The 15678-nt window shown below is 36.4% G+C and overlaps 1 protein-coding gene across 2 annotated transcripts in view; it reads left to right on the forward strand.

Annotated features, from left to right (window-relative positions):
- Positions 1–15678, forward strand: part of ITFG1 (integrin alpha FG-GAP repeat containing 1) — a 340878-nt gene that overhangs the window by 88908 nt on the left and 236292 nt on the right. For both annotated transcript variants that reach the window (XM_015062061.3, XM_027044499.2), the window contains one exon: positions 10135–10216. In XM_015062061.3, coding sequence (XP_014917547.2) covers positions 10135–10216 — 82 coding nt within the window. The remainder of the gene's footprint in view (positions 1–10134; positions 10217–15678) is intronic.

Raw genomic sequence — 15678 nt, forward strand, 5'->3', positions numbered from 1 at the left:
ATGCTGAGCATCTTTTCATGTGTCAGCCATCTGAATGTCTTCTTTGGGAAAATGTCTATTCATGGCTTCTGCCCATTTCATACCTGAGTTGTTTGTTTTTTGGAGTGTTCAGTTTGATAAGTTCTTTGTAGATTTTGATACTAACCCTTCATCAGATACGTTGTTTGCAAATATAGTCTCCCATTCCGTTGGCTGCCTTTTCGTTTTGTTTCCTTTGCTGTCCTTTTTATCTTGATGAGGTCCTAATAGTTCATGTTTTCTTTTTTTTCCCTTTGGTGACATGTCTGATAAGTTCATGTGTTCGAAGTCAAAGAGGTGGCTACTTGTGTTCTCTTCTAGGATTTTGATGATTTCCTGTCTCGCATTTAGGTCTTTCATCCATTTTTGTGTATGGTTTAAGAAAGTGGTTTAGTTTCACTCTTCTGCATGTCGCCATGCACTCCTCTTTCATTTCTGATTTTTTTATGACTCTGGCTAAGGATTTATCAATATTTGTTGATCTTTTTAATATATCAGATTCTGGTTTCATTGATCTCTTGTTTTTTAATCTCTATTTCATTTACTTCTGCTCTAATCTTTATTAATTCCTTCTACTGGTTTGGGATTTTATTTGTTTTTATTTTCTAGCTCCTTTAGGTGTAAGGTTAGGTTGCTTATTTGAGATTTTTCTTGTTTCTCGAGGCATCTATTACTGTAAACTTCCTGCTTAGAACCGCTTTTGCTACATCCCCAACATTTTGGATTCTTGTGTTTTTATGGTCATTTGTCTGCAGTATTTTTTTATTTTCTCTTTGATTTCTTCCTTGACCCATTCATTGTTTAGTAGCATATCACTTAGCTTCTATGTATTTGTGTCCTTTCCAGATTCTTTCTTGTGATTTATTTCTAGTTTCATGATGTTGTAGTCAGAAAAGATACATGATGTGCTTCCAGTCTATTTGAATTTATTGAGACCCAGTATGTAATCTAATCTGGAGAATGGTCCACGTGCACTTGAAAAGAATGAGTATTCCACTGCTGTAGGTCCATCCAGTATGTCATTCAACGCTATTGCTTCTTTGTTGATTTTCTGTCTGGATGATCTATCCATTGATGTAGGTGGGGTGTTAAAGCTCCCTATTATTGTATTCCTGTTGATTTTTCCTGTATGTCTGTAAGTATTTGCTTTATGTATTTAGGTACTACCATGTGGGGTACATAAATATTTACAATTAGCTGTATCATACTCTTGTTGGATTGTTTGCTTTATCATTATGTAGTGCCCTTCTTTGTCTCTTGTTGCAGTCTTTGTGTTTTGGGTTTTTTTTTTTAAGTTTATTTAATGCGGGGTGGAGGGAAGGGGAAAGTGGGTGATGGGCATTGAGGAGGGCATTTTTTGGGATGAGCACTGGGTGTTGTATGGAAACCAATTTGACAATTTCATATAAAAAATAAAATAAGTTTATTCATTTATTTTGAGAGAAACTGACACAGTGCTGGTGGGGGAGGGTCAGAGAGAGAATGAGGGAGAATCCCAAGCAGGCCCCATGCTGCCAGTGCAGAGCCTGATGCAGGACTCAAACCCATGAAACAGTGGGATCGTGACCTGAGCCTAAACCAAGAGTCTGACGCTTAACCCTCTGAGGCACCCAGGCACCCCTACAGTCTTTTATTTAATGTCTCTTTTCTTTGATACAAGTTTTACTACCCCAGTTTTCTTTTCACTTGCATTTGCATGGTAAATTGTTTTCCTCACTTTACTTTCAATCTGCATGTGTTTTTAGGTCTGAAATGAGTCTCTTATAGGCAACAGATAGCTGCGTCTTGCCTTTCTACACATTCTGTCATCCTGTGTCTTTTAGTTGCAGTAGTCAGTCCATTTACATTCAGTGTAATTATTGATAGGTATGTACTTACTGCCATTTTGTTACTTGTTTTATGTCTGTTTCTGTAGTTCTTCTCTGTTCCTTTCTTCTTTTGTTGTCTTCCCTGGTGGTTTGATGGGTTTCTTTAGTGATATGCTTGGATTACTTATTCTTTATTTTTTGTGTATATTTTTTGTGTAATTTTTTGATTACATGGTTACCTTTAGGCTTATATATAACATCTTATGCATACAATACTGTGTATTGAATTGATGGTCACTTAAATTTAAACCATTCTAAAAGCACTAAGTTTTTACTCCCCACCCCCCACTATGTTTTACATACATGACATAATACGTTTCATCCTATTTTATTTTTTTTTTAATGTTTATTTCTTTTTGAGAGAGAGAGACAAACAGTGTGAGCAGGAGAGGGGCAGAGAGAGGGAGACACAGAATCTGAAGCAGACTCCAGGCTCAGAGCTGTCAGCACAGAACCCAACATGGGACTCAAACTCACGAACAGTGAGATCATGACCTCAGTTGAAGTGGACACTCACCAACTGAGCCACCCAGGTGCCCCATCATCCTTTTATTTTATGAGTCCCTTGACTGGTTTTTACGGATATAATTGATTTTACTGCTTTTTGTCCCCTTTAACTTTTGTACTGGTGTTATAAGTGATTAATCTGCTTTCCTTATGTTTGTATTTACCTGTGAAATTTTTTCCTTTCATAATTTTCTTACTCCTAATTATTATGGCCTTCTCTCTCCATTCATAGATTGCCTTTAACATTTCTCAGAAGGCTCAGTGTTGATGAACTCCTTTAACTTTTGTGTGTCTAGGAAACATTTTATCTCTCTTTCTCTTCTGAATGTTAACTTTGTTGGGTAGAATATTCTTGGTTGCAGGTTTTTCCTTTCAGTACTTTGAATATATCATTCCACTCCCTTTTGACCTGCAAACTTTCTGCTGGCAAATAAGCTTATAAGCCTTATGTAGTTTCCCTTGAATGTAACTGTTTTCTCTTACTGTTTTTAAAATTCTCTCTTTATCAGTACTTTATGCCATTTTAATTATTATGTGTATCATTATGAACCTGCTTGGGTTGATTTTGTTGGGGGCTTTCTGTGCCTCCCGAATCTGGATGTCTGTTTTCTTCACCAAATGTTTTTCACCAAGGGATGTTTTCAGCTATTATTTTTTCAAATAAATTTTCTGCCCCTTTGTCTCTTCTCCATTTGGGATGCCTATAATGCAAATATTATTACACTTGATGATGTCACTGACTTCCATAAGTCTATTCTCATTTTTTATTATTCTTCTTTCTCTCTGCTGTTCAGCTTGGTTGCTTTCCATTACTCTGTCTTCCGGGTCACTAATTTGTTCTTCTCTCTCCTCTGATCGTCTATTAATTCCCTCTAGTGCTTTTTTAATTTCAGTTATTATCTTCTTGTTCTCTAATTGGTTCTTTTTTATATTTTCAATCTCTTTTTGAATGTCTCACTAAGGTTCTACACTCTTTTCTCAAGTCCAGTGAGTGTCTTTATGACCATTACTTTGAATTCTTTATGAGGCATATTGTTTATCTTATTTTCATTTAGATCTTTTGCTGTGGCTTTATATCTTTCATTTAAGAAATATTCCTATGTTTCTTCATTTTGTCTGACTCTCTGTTATATATTAGAGAAGTCGGGTATATTAGGGAAGTTTCCTGGTCTTGCAAATCATGGCAGCCTTTGGAATTAAACCTAGTAAAGCAATGTAGTAGGGGAAAACCTTCAAGAAGAGACCAGATATTTATTTGGTCTCTTCTATTGTTTTCTTTTAAAGAAAGTTAATAAAGTAAGTGATGGGCAGTAGAGACTAAGGGCTGCTCTTGCAGTAAAACAGATGGATCAGTAATATACCCATATTGACAATAAGTCACTGGTACAGTTAAGGGAAATGTAGACTTAGTATTAACTAGTTTAAATAAAGTGTAGATTTTGTTAAATGGAGGATTATTTTCAGTTAGAGATTGGACAAACAATTTGTAGGATACACTAGTTGACCAAAAAAAACCCTCCAAATATCTATAAAGCCATATTAGGTAGTAGAACTAGAGCTTTAGCAAATCTCATTAGAATGTGAATTGTGTACACAGTCCCATGCAGGTGCTCTGGGAGGCACAGAAATGAATGGAGCTTATAGGCCAAGAAGGCTAAGTATGGGCAGCTCTGGCTGGTATAATGAGGTATACAAACCTCATGCTACAAGTAGCTCAGAGACAGAGCAGTTGCTTCTGTTTGGTCTACCAAAGATCATCAGGGAAGACTCCATAAAGATGTGGTATTTGAAATGGCCAGTACAAATGAGCAGGATGTTAGGGGTTGGAAGTGAGAGAAAGAAATGGGGAAGGAAGTACACAGGAACCCAGGACATATTCAGAGAGTTGAACATGGCTGGTTTGGCCCAGAGCATGAAAAGATACTGGAAGGTAAGATAAGAAGAATTGGTTTAGACAAGATCAGCAGAAGCTTTGACTTCGAAACTAAGTAATTTAATCTTTTAAATATTTATTGAGAAGCTTCTAAACCTTTTAGGACTGAAGGTGAGATGAACAGAGTTCTCATTGTTGCCATTATCTTACTACTGCATATCAGATAAGTTTGCATGAAAAATCTGAAAGCAGGGAGATAACTTAGGTGGAATTTACTATAACCTGGGAAAGAGGTGAATGATTAAAGGAATAAAGTATTGGGAATGGCCTAGAAGGGATAAATATGAAAAATATTTATCAATGCAAGGGTAATTTGTGTTTTGTACTAGTGACCAGAGAAAAGACAAATGAAATATCTAATTTGAGGTAGGAAAAAAAAATTATTTCAGATAAGAGACATATCAAGAAGGCAATTAGTAATGTAGGAGTAGACAGAGAAAGACAAATATCATATGACTTCACTCATATGAGGGCTTTAAGAGACAAAACAGATGAACATAAGGGAAGGGAAACAAAAATAATATAAAAACAGGGAGGGAAACAAAACATCAGAGACTCTTAAATATGGAGAACAAACAGAGGGTTACTGGAGGGATTGTGGGAGGGGGCATGGGCTAAATGCATAAGGGGCATTAAGGAATCTACTCCTGAAATCATTGTTGCACCATATGCTACCTAACTTGGAACTAAATTTTTAAAAAAAAATTTTAATTAAAAAAAAAAAAAAGAAATATAGGACTAGAGTTCAAGGAACAGACTAGGTAAGTGTCACAAAGGAAAAGACTAAGGACAAAAATGGCAAAGCCAGACCCTTGGGCAATACCTACCACCCTTTATGTTAGAAACTTATAGTCTTGACACTATTATCGTTTGGGGCCAGATAATTCTTTATCATAGAGTTCCGTCTTATGCATTGTAGGTTGTTTATCAGTTTCTCTGACTTCTACTCACTTAGATGCTAGTAGCTACCTCCGATTTTGACAATCAAAAAGATCTCCAGACATTGCCCAGTGTCCTTGGAGAACAAAATCACCCCCCGTTGAGAATCATTACTTTATATGAATAAAGATGTAAACACAAAATAGTCATCAGATATTACTTCTTGGTCATTTTCTCAAACATTGTAAATATAACAATTTTAACATTAAATATTAAAACATATAGGCCAATGCATGGGTAGCCATCTGTAAAAAAAGATACTTGTTATAACATTGCACCTGTGGTTGGAATTTAAGCAGAAACTGGCAGGTAGTGTCCTCTGTCACTGGCAGTGGGTTAGCTGCTTCAATGGCAGATGGTAGTGTTTGTAGCAGGAATAGTGGTATTATTATTAGTGTTCCTACTAGTGATAATAGTTAATGTTTACTAAATCCATACTGTCTGCATATATTCTACTAAGCACTTTATATGGACTATCTCACTAATCTTCACAAAACTTTGTAAAAATACATTTTCAAGATAAGTAAACAGATGCTTTTAGAGTAGAGCTAACTTATTTGGACCTGAAAGCTAGCAAACAGTGGAGCCGGAAGTTCAACTAGGAAATCTGTTTCTCAAATTTCTACCTGTAAGTCGTTCGTTGTACAGACAAAAGGAAAGGCAAAAGACATAGCTGCAGCAGAACCCCTAATGGTTCAACAGTGAAGACCAGTGAGAACAGCATGGTAAAGAATGAGACCAAGTATAGTGCATTCATGTCAAATAGCAGTCCATGAAAAAGGTACTCTTAGCTCCTAAGAATAGGACTACCATTATAAAAATACTATATAAGTGCCTAATAACTTTACATTTTGTAGAATACTTTCTAATTTGTCATTGCATTGATACCATATAGAACCCTCAAGTAGACCACATGTTTATCCCCTTCTAAGGGCTTAGAGCTGAGACCCACAACAGTAAGTGGCTGTTCCAAAGTGATACAACTTACCAATGAAAGCGGGACTAGAACCCCTGTCATCTAACTCTACATCTAGTGCCCTTTCCATTAGTCTATTCTGCTCTCTAGGTATGAAAGAGTCTTGATTATATGCTAGTATTTCCTACGTTAGATAGGTACAAAGCAATTTCATGTTTGAAAGTAAGTATGGACAAAGCAGGAAAGAATATCTAATGGAATAAAGACAGTCTCTTCAGCAAGTGCTGCTGGGAAAACTGGACAGCAACATGTGGAAGAATGAACATGGACCACTTTCTTATACCATACACAAAAATAAACTCAAAATGAATGAAAGATCTAAATGTAAGACAGGAAGCCATCAAAATCCTCGAGGAGAAAGCAGGCAAAAACCTCTTTGATCTTGGCCGCAGCAACTTCTTACTCAACATGTCTCTGGAGGCAAGGGAAACAAAAGCAAAAATGAACTTTTGGGACCTCATCAAAATAAAAAGCTTCTGCACAGCAAAGGAAACAATCAGTAAAACTAAAAGGCAACCGATGGAATGGGAGAAGATACTTGCAAACGACATATCAGATAAAGGGTTAGTATCCAAAATCTATAAAGAACTTATCAAACTCAACACCCAAAAAACAAGTAATCCAGTGAAGAAATGGGCAAAAGACATGAATAGACACTTCTCCAAAGAAGACATCCAGATAGCCAACCGAGACATGAAAAAATGCTGCACATCCCTCATCATCAGGGAAATACAAATCAAAACCACAATGAGCTACCACCTCACACCTGTTAGAATGGCTAACATTAACAACTCAGGCAACAACAGATGTTGTCAAGGATGTGGAGAAAGAGGATGTCTTTTGCATTGTTGGTGGGAATGCAAGCTGGTGCAGCCACTCTGGAAAACAGTATGGAGGTTCCTCAAAAGATTAAAAATAGAACTACCCTATGACCCAGCAATTGCACTACTAGGTATTTATCCAAGGGATACAGATGTGCTGTTTCGAAGGGACACATGCACCCCCATGTTTATAGCAGCACTATCAACCATAGCCAAAGTAAGGAAAGAGCCCAAATGTCCATCAATGGGTAAATGGATAAAGAAGATGTGGTATATATATACAATGGAGTATTACTTGGAATCAAAAAGAATGAAGTCTTGCTATTTGCAACTACGTGAATGGAACTGAAGGGTATTATGCTAAGCAAAATTAGTCAGAGAAAGGCAAATATATGACTTCACTCATATGAGGACTTTAAGAGACAAAACAGATGAACACGAGGGAAGGGAAACAAAAATAATATAAAAACAGGGAGGGGGACAAAACATAAGAGACTCTTAAATATGGAGAACAAGCAGAGGGTTACTGAAGGGGTTGTGGGAGGGGGGTTGGGCTAAATGGGTAAGGGGCATTAAGGAATCTACTCCTGAAATCACTGTTGCACTATCTGCTAACTAATTTGGATTTAAATTAAAAAAAAAATAAAGTTAAAAGTGAAAATAAGTATGGTCATACTTCACTTTAAAATGTGTTATCTAATAAGAGTAATAACATGTTGATAAAGTTTATAGAATCATTTTTATCAAATATTAAATATGTAAATGATACTAATCTGAATTGAGATTGAGTTATATACTTCTCTATTACCAATTAGAGCAAAGAATAACTAATGATAATAAAGGGAAGTTAAATTTGATAAAGTATTATCTTCCCCTAATTATGTCATATATATAATGTATTTTGCATGCTCTCACTGTAGCAAGAATATGTTCTTTTTCCCCAGTGACTGAAAGGAACTATTGCTTTTGTTCTACTGAGGTTCGGGGTTAATATGGCATCTTAGACATGGGAGACCATCACCTGGGAAGTACTCAGTGTTTCTTGATGGAAATGCACCATGAGGTTATATCCAGAAACACTTCTACATATACTTATTAAGTTTAACAGAACTTCACTGGAGTAATTTGTTCACTTGAATCAGTATAATGAGTTGACATTCCTCTTTATGTTAACGTGAAGCTGATGTAGTTTAAAAGAGATTTTCCATTTATCCTAGAACCATTATGTCCACTCTACAGAGTGAACATATGCTATGATGTTCTAAAGTGCAAAGGCAGTGGGAACTTCAGTCAGAGATTTGGCACCTTTGATATATCTGTAATGTAACTTCAGGTACTCCATAAGACTGGAGGGGAATCATAAGTTTAAGACACTATGTAAATAAGATTTCTATAGAAGCATCATTCAAAAAGTATATCAGATACTTTAGTAATCGTAGGGGAAACATGTTTCTGCATGCAGATAACACTGTTAAAATGATTGGAAAATACTTGATTTGTCACAAGACAAATCTTACCCACTTACTCATGTTCCTCGAGCATTTGGTCTTCATGTTTTCAATGCAGCAGTGCCTTTCTCTAAAATAGCAGAAGTGACTCCTTATAAAATTAACTTGCAAATCTGCAGTATCCTTAGAAAATTTTTTAATTTTTATAATATTTTCAACATATAGTTATCTATATAAAGTATATAGTAATCAAAGTCAGTATGTCAAATAGTGAGTAGAAATGTCAATGATAAAAAGAATGCTCTGTATAGAATTAAGTGCTCCAAATTCAGTTTTTTGGTTGATTTTTCTGGTGTTGTAATCTAAAATTGTAGAAAAGGAGGGCACCTGGGTGCCCAACTCTTGATTTTGGCTCAGGTCAAATCCCACGGTCATGGATTCGGGGTCCATGTTGGGCTCTGCAGTTAACGTAGAGCCTGCTTAAGATTCTCTCTCTCTGTCTCTCTCTCTCTCTCTCTCTCTCTCTCTCTCTCTCTCTCTCTCTCTCTCTCCCTCTCTCTCTCTCTCTCTCTGTCTCTCTCCCCTGCTTGTGCTGTATAAATGAATGAATGAATAAATAAAATTATAGAAAGGAAAGGCAATTCTCCATTTGGAAAGAGTAACTGAAACAAAGGATCTCTAATGGGTTTTCTTTCTTGTTTAGCTTAGCCTCCTCTCCTTAGCACCTACCAGTTGTTGTAATCCTTTTTTCCCTTTTCACAATGATACACAAACTTGAGTTGAGTTGCTAATGAATGGCCCTTTAAGGATCCATGGAATTATCATCTCATTTGAATCTTTTTTTTTTTTTTTGAGAGAGAGAAAGAGATCGCACACAAGCCAGGGAGAGGGTCATGGGTTGGGGGAGAGATAGGGAGAGAGAGAGAGACAGAGACAGAGAAAGAGAAAGCATGAATCATAAGAAGAAGGTTCCATGCTCAGTGCAGAGCCTGACGTAGGGCTCTGTCTCACAACCCTGGGATCATGACCTGAGCCAAAATCAAGTCAGATGTTCAACCAACTGAGCCACCCAGTCATCCCTCATCTCATTTGAATCTTGATATTTTTTCTTAATTGTAAACAATAGAAGTCTTCTTCCTTTGAAATCTATAAAACAGTGTCTTTGCTACTTACTTGTACCACTTATGTGTTACCTTCAGAAGTTCTATTTTCTTGACATATCTTATCTCCCAATTGAACTGGAAGCTCCCTGAAGGTAGGATCTATTTTTTATACTTCTTTATATTTCCAAATATAAAGAATATACCAAGTACACTCCTATTTCCACAGTACTTGAAAGGAGAAGACACTCATTATGTCTGAAATTATAATGAAGATTTAGTAAAGAATATAACACCGGAAGGCAAGGAAAGCACTCCAGGCAATTTTTATCAACTCACAGCAGTTGCTTTTTCTTTCTTTTTTTTTTATGGTAAAAGTAGAACAGGAAAGTGAATAGTTTTTTTTGTAGTACAACAAAAGCCTTAAATTATTTATTTCCCTGCCTCAGTTAAAATGCTTTGTTTCACACTTGACAGATGAATGGATTATAATAGTCTAATCCAAACATTTCTGCCATTAACAGGATGGAAATTTCTCTGTCAGTACTGTATTTGAAAAACCTCAAAATATGGTGGTGATTGGACAGTCAGCATTTGCAGACTTTGGTAAGATTCTTTTCATCTTTCAAATTCTTCCCCTCTCTCTAACCTAGTCATATTAATTTCCCATACCTGAATATAATTGTATTGTCTTCAGAACTATTAAAGATTTAAAAGGTGTCTTTTCCAGTATTATACATGGCATGTGGTCAATTCCTTACCACAAGAAGGGGCCATTTATGACATTTATGTTTAAAGTATAATTTGAACTTAAGGACTCCTGTTTGCAGGAGTAACATGCAAAACAAGGAAGTCTGTTGAGGCTTTTCTAAAGGATACCAACTAGTGATTATCGTGAAGTCTTCATACATTTCTAAATGATGGAACAAAAAAAATTGGGAGTTAACCTGACCTCTTAAAACTTGAATACTAAAAACCATTTCTACTTACATCATAATTTCAAAGAAGAGTAACATCTATTGTGAATTTGCCAGATGAGGACACATGAATCTCTGTTTTCCTTAAGATTCTACACTGTAAATCAAGTTCACTTTGGTTAGGAACTTCCAAAGCATGTATGCCTCTTTCATCATTTGTCAGTTATTATTAAAAAGAATTTTGTATTAGGTAGTAAAGTAGTCTGGATGACCACTACCTAGGAGTTTAAAGCCCACTCTCCTCCTACTTTTCCTTCATTCTGCCAATAAATACCTCAACTTCTTCCTCAGAATCCAGATGACATGTCACCATGTCCAGAGGCCTCAGCTCCCTCATTTGTCAAATTTCAGTGACAATTGTATCCACCTCCCAAGACTATAGTGAGGAACACAATGTGAATAAAGTACACTATTGGGCACATAGTAATATGACAATAAATTACTGTATAACATCTTTTCATTGGACTTACCTGTTTTTTTGTTGTCATTACTGCTCTTTGCTCAGTTGGCTCAATCAGCTCTTTGTTCAGTGTCATAGAAATGAATCCCAAGGCAGCTATAACATGTTTAATAGTGTTATTTGAGGGGTACCTGGCTGGCTCAGTCAGTTAAGCGCTGGTCTCTTCATTTCGGGTCAGGTCATGATCTCGTGGTTCATGAGATTAAGCTTCATGTCAGGTTCTGCAACAGCCTGCTTGGGATTCTCTCCCTCCTTCTCTCTCTGCCCCTTCGTATGTGTGCATGTGTGTGTGCACACTCTCTCAAAAATAAACTTTAAAAAATAGTGTTATTTGATAGAAATATCAACATCTCTATGTTGTACTGTATTTTAGTTTTGGTTATGTTGCATGTTACTTTGATTTTGAGCTCATTTCTGGTTCCTGATTTACATATAGTCTTTAATAAGCAAATAGTGAAGTTATACATGAAAATTTTTTTAAATTTGCTGACTGACTTGTTAAGTTGGATTGACAACAAATACTTTTGCAAGTCTTCCTCTAGAAAAAAAAAATTATATAATTTTCAAGAATACACATACCTCCCTTAACTCTAGTTAAGAACTTCTATTTGTGTTATGATCGTGTGTTTTATATAAGTGCCTTGACTTTAACAACATTATTGGTAGCTTTTCTTAAAATTTATTTAAATTTGACTAACCATAGACTTTTACATGCAGGTATTGTTCAAATGTGCAGAATATAGGATATAGCCCATTAAGAAACATAACTATATTTCCCCACTATTTTTAATGACTAGGTAGCATATCAGTAAACACTTTTATTCATTTTCTTTTAATATGAAATTTATTTTCAAATTGGTTTCCCTACAACACCCAGTGCTCATCCCAACTGGTGCCCTCCTCAATACCCATCACCCACCTACCCCTCCCTCCCACCCCCATCAACTCGCAGTTTGTTCTCAGTTTTTAACAGTCTCTTATGCTTTGCCTCTCTCCCTCTCTAACCTGTTTTTTTTTTCTTCCCATCCCCCATGGTCTTCTGTTAAGTTTCTCAGGATCCACATAAGAGTGAAAACATATGGTATCTGTCTTTCTCTGTATGACTTATTTCACTTAGCGTAACACTCTCCAGTTCTATCCACGTTACTAAAAAAGGCCATATTTCATTCTTTCTCATTGTCATGTAGTATTCCATTGTGTATATAAACCACAATTTCTTTATCCATTCATCAGTTGATGGACATTTAGGCTCTTTCCATAATTTGGCTATTGTTGAAAGTTCTGCTCTAAACATTGGGGTACAAGTGCCCCTATGCATCAGTACTCCTGTATCCCTTGGGTAAATTCCTAGCAGTGCCATTGCTGGGTCATAGGGTAGATCTATTTTTAATTTTTTGAGGAACCTCCACACTATTTTCCAGAGCGGCTGCACCAGTTTGTATTCCCACCAACAGTGCAAGAGGGTTCCCATTTCTCCACATCCTTGCCAGCATCTATAGTCTCCTGATTTGTTCATTTGACCACTTTGCATGGCATGAGGTGATATCTGAGTGTGCTTTTGATTTGTATTTCCCTGATGAGGAGCGACGTTGAGCATGTTTTCATGTGCCTGTTGGCCATCTGGATGTCTTCTTTAGAGAAGTGTCTATTCATGTTTTCTGCCCATTTCTTCACTGGATTATTTGTTTTTCAGGTGTGGAATTGGTGAGCTCTTTATAGATTTTGGATACTAACCCTTTATCTGATATGTCATTTGCAAATATCTTTTCCCATTCCGTTGGTTGCCTTTTAGTTTTGTTGATTGTTTCCTTTGCTGCGTAGAAGCCTTTTATCTCATGAGATCCGAATAGTTCATTTTTGCTTTTAATTCCCTTGCCTTTGGGGATGTGTCAAGTAAGAAATTGCTGTGGCTGAGGTCAGAGAGGTTTTTTCCTGCTTTCTCCTTTAGGGTTTTGATGGTTTCCTGTCTCACATTCAGGTCCTTTATCCATTTTGAGTTTGTTTTTGTGAATGGTGTAAGAAAGTGGTCTAGTTTCATCCTTCTGCATGTTGCTGTCCAGTTCTCCCAGCACCATTTGTTAAAGAGACTGTCTTTTTTCCATTGGATATTCTTTCCTGCTTTGTCAAAGATTAGTTGGCCGTACTTTTGTGGATCTAATTCTGGGATTCTGTTCTATTCTATTGGTCTGTGTGTCTGTTTTTGTGCCAATACCATACTGTCTTGATGATGACAGCTTTGTAGTAGAGGCTAAAGTCTGGAATTGTGATGGCTCCCGCTTTGATCTTCTTCTTCCATATTACTTTGGCTATTCAAGGTCTTCTGTGGTTCCATATGAATTTTAGGATTGCTTGTTCTAGCTTTGAGAAGAATGCTGGTGCAATTTTGATTGGAATTGCATTGAATGTGTAGATAGCTTTGGGTAGTATTGACATTTTAACAATATTTACTCTTCCAATCCATGAGCATGGAATGTTATTCCATTTCTTTGTATCTTCTTCGATTTCCTTCATAAGCTTTCTATAGCTTTCAGCATACAGATCTTTTACATCTTTGGTTAGATTTATTCCTAGGTATTTTATGCTTCTTGGTGCAATTGTCAATGGCATCAGTTTCTTTATTTGTCTTTCTTTTGCTCATTATTAGTGTTTAAGAATGCAACTGATTTCTTTACATTGATTTTGTATCCTGCGACTTTGCTGAATTCATGTGTCAGTTCTAGCAGACCTTTGGTGGAGTCTATCAGGTTTTCCATGTATAATATGTCATCTGCAAAAAGTGAAAGCTTGACTTCATCTTTGCCAGTTTTGATGCCTTTGATTTCATTTTGTTGTCTGATTGCTGATGCTAGCACTTCCAACACTATGTTAAACAACAGCGGTGAGAGTGGACATCCCTGTTGTGTTCCTGATCTCAGGGGGAAAGCTCTCAATTTTCCCCCATTGAGGATGATATTAGCTGTGGGTTTTTAATGAATGGCTTTGATGATGTTTAAGTATGTTCCTTCTATCCTGACTTTCTCAAGCGTTTTTATTAAGAAGGGATGCTGAATTTTATCAGATGCTTTTTCTGCATCGATTGACAGGATCATATGGTTCTTTTCTTTTCTTTTATTAATGTGATGTATCACATTGATTGATTTGCAAATATTGAACCAGCCCTGCAGCCCAGGCATGAATCCCACTTGATCTCATTTACTCATGGTGAATAATTCTTTTTATATGCTGTTGAATTTGATTTGCTAGTATCTTACTGAGAATTTTTGCATCCATATTCATCAGGGATATTGGCCTATACTTCTTTTTTTTTTTTTTTTTTTTTTTTTGCTGGGTGTCTGTCTGGTTTAGGAATCAAAGTAATACTGGCTTTATAGAATGAGTCTGGAAGTTTCCCTTCCCTTTCTATTTTTAGGAACAGCTTGAGAAGAGTAGGTATTATCTCTGCTTTAAATGTCTAGTAGAATTCCCCTGGGAAGCCATCTGGTCCTAGACTCTTATTTGTTGGGAGAGTTTTAATAACTGATTCATTTTCTTTGCTGATTATGGGTCTGTTCAAGCTTTCTATTTCTTCCTGTTTGAGTTTTGAATTTGTGTGGGTGCTTGGGATTTTGTCCATTTCTTCCAGGTTGTCCAGTGTGTTGGCATATAATATTTCATAGTATTCCCTGATAATTGCTTGTATTTCTGAGGGATTGGTTGTGAAAATTCCATTTTGATTCATGATTTTATCAATTTGGGTCATCTCCCTTTTCTTTTTGAGAAGCCTGCCTAGAGGTTTATCAATTTTGTTTATTTTTTCAAACAACCAACTCTTCGTTTCATTGATCTGCTCTACAGTTTTCTACATTGAACTGCAATACAGTTTTCTATATTGTTTATTTCTGTTCTGATCTTTATTATTTCTCTTCTTCTGCTGGGTTTGGGGTGTTGCTGTTCTGCTTCTATTTCCTTTAGGTGTGCTGTTAGATTTTGTATTTGGGATTTTTCTTGTTTCTTGAGATAGGCCTGGATTGCAATGTGTTTTCCTCTCAGGACTGCTTTCACTGCATCCCAAAGTGTGTGGATTGTTGTATTTTCATTTCCATTTGTTTCTGTATATTTTTTAATTTCTTCTCCAATTGCCTGGTTGACCCATTCATTCTTTAGTAGGGTGTTTTTGACCTCCATGCTTTTGGAGGTTTTCCCGACTTTTTCCTGTGGTTGATTCCAAGCTTCATAGCATTGTGGTCTGAAAGTGTGCATGGTAGGATCTCAATTATTTTATACTTATGCTGTGATTTGTCTTGGAGAATGTTCCATGTGCACTCGAGAAGAAAGTATATTCTGTTGCTTTGGGATGCAGAGTTCTAAATATATCTGTCAAGTCCATCTGATCCAATTTATCATTCAGGGCCCTTGTTTCTTTATTGATCCTGTGTCTAGATGATCTATCCATTGTTGTAAGTGGAGTATTAAAGTCCCCTGCAATTACCACATTCTTATCAATAAGGTTGCTTATGTTTGTGATTAATTGTTTTATATATTTGGGGGCTCCCATATTCGGCGCATAGACATTTATAATTGTTAACTCTTCCTGATGGATAGACCCTGTAATTCTTATATAATGCCCTTCTTCCTCTCTTGTTAAAGCCTTT

This window comes from Acinonyx jubatus, chromosome E2, assembly GCF_027475565.1.
Source record: "Acinonyx jubatus isolate Ajub_Pintada_27869175 chromosome E2, VMU_Ajub_asm_v1.0, whole genome shotgun sequence".
Taxonomy (NCBI): Eukaryota; Metazoa; Chordata; class Mammalia; order Carnivora; family Felidae; genus Acinonyx; species Acinonyx jubatus.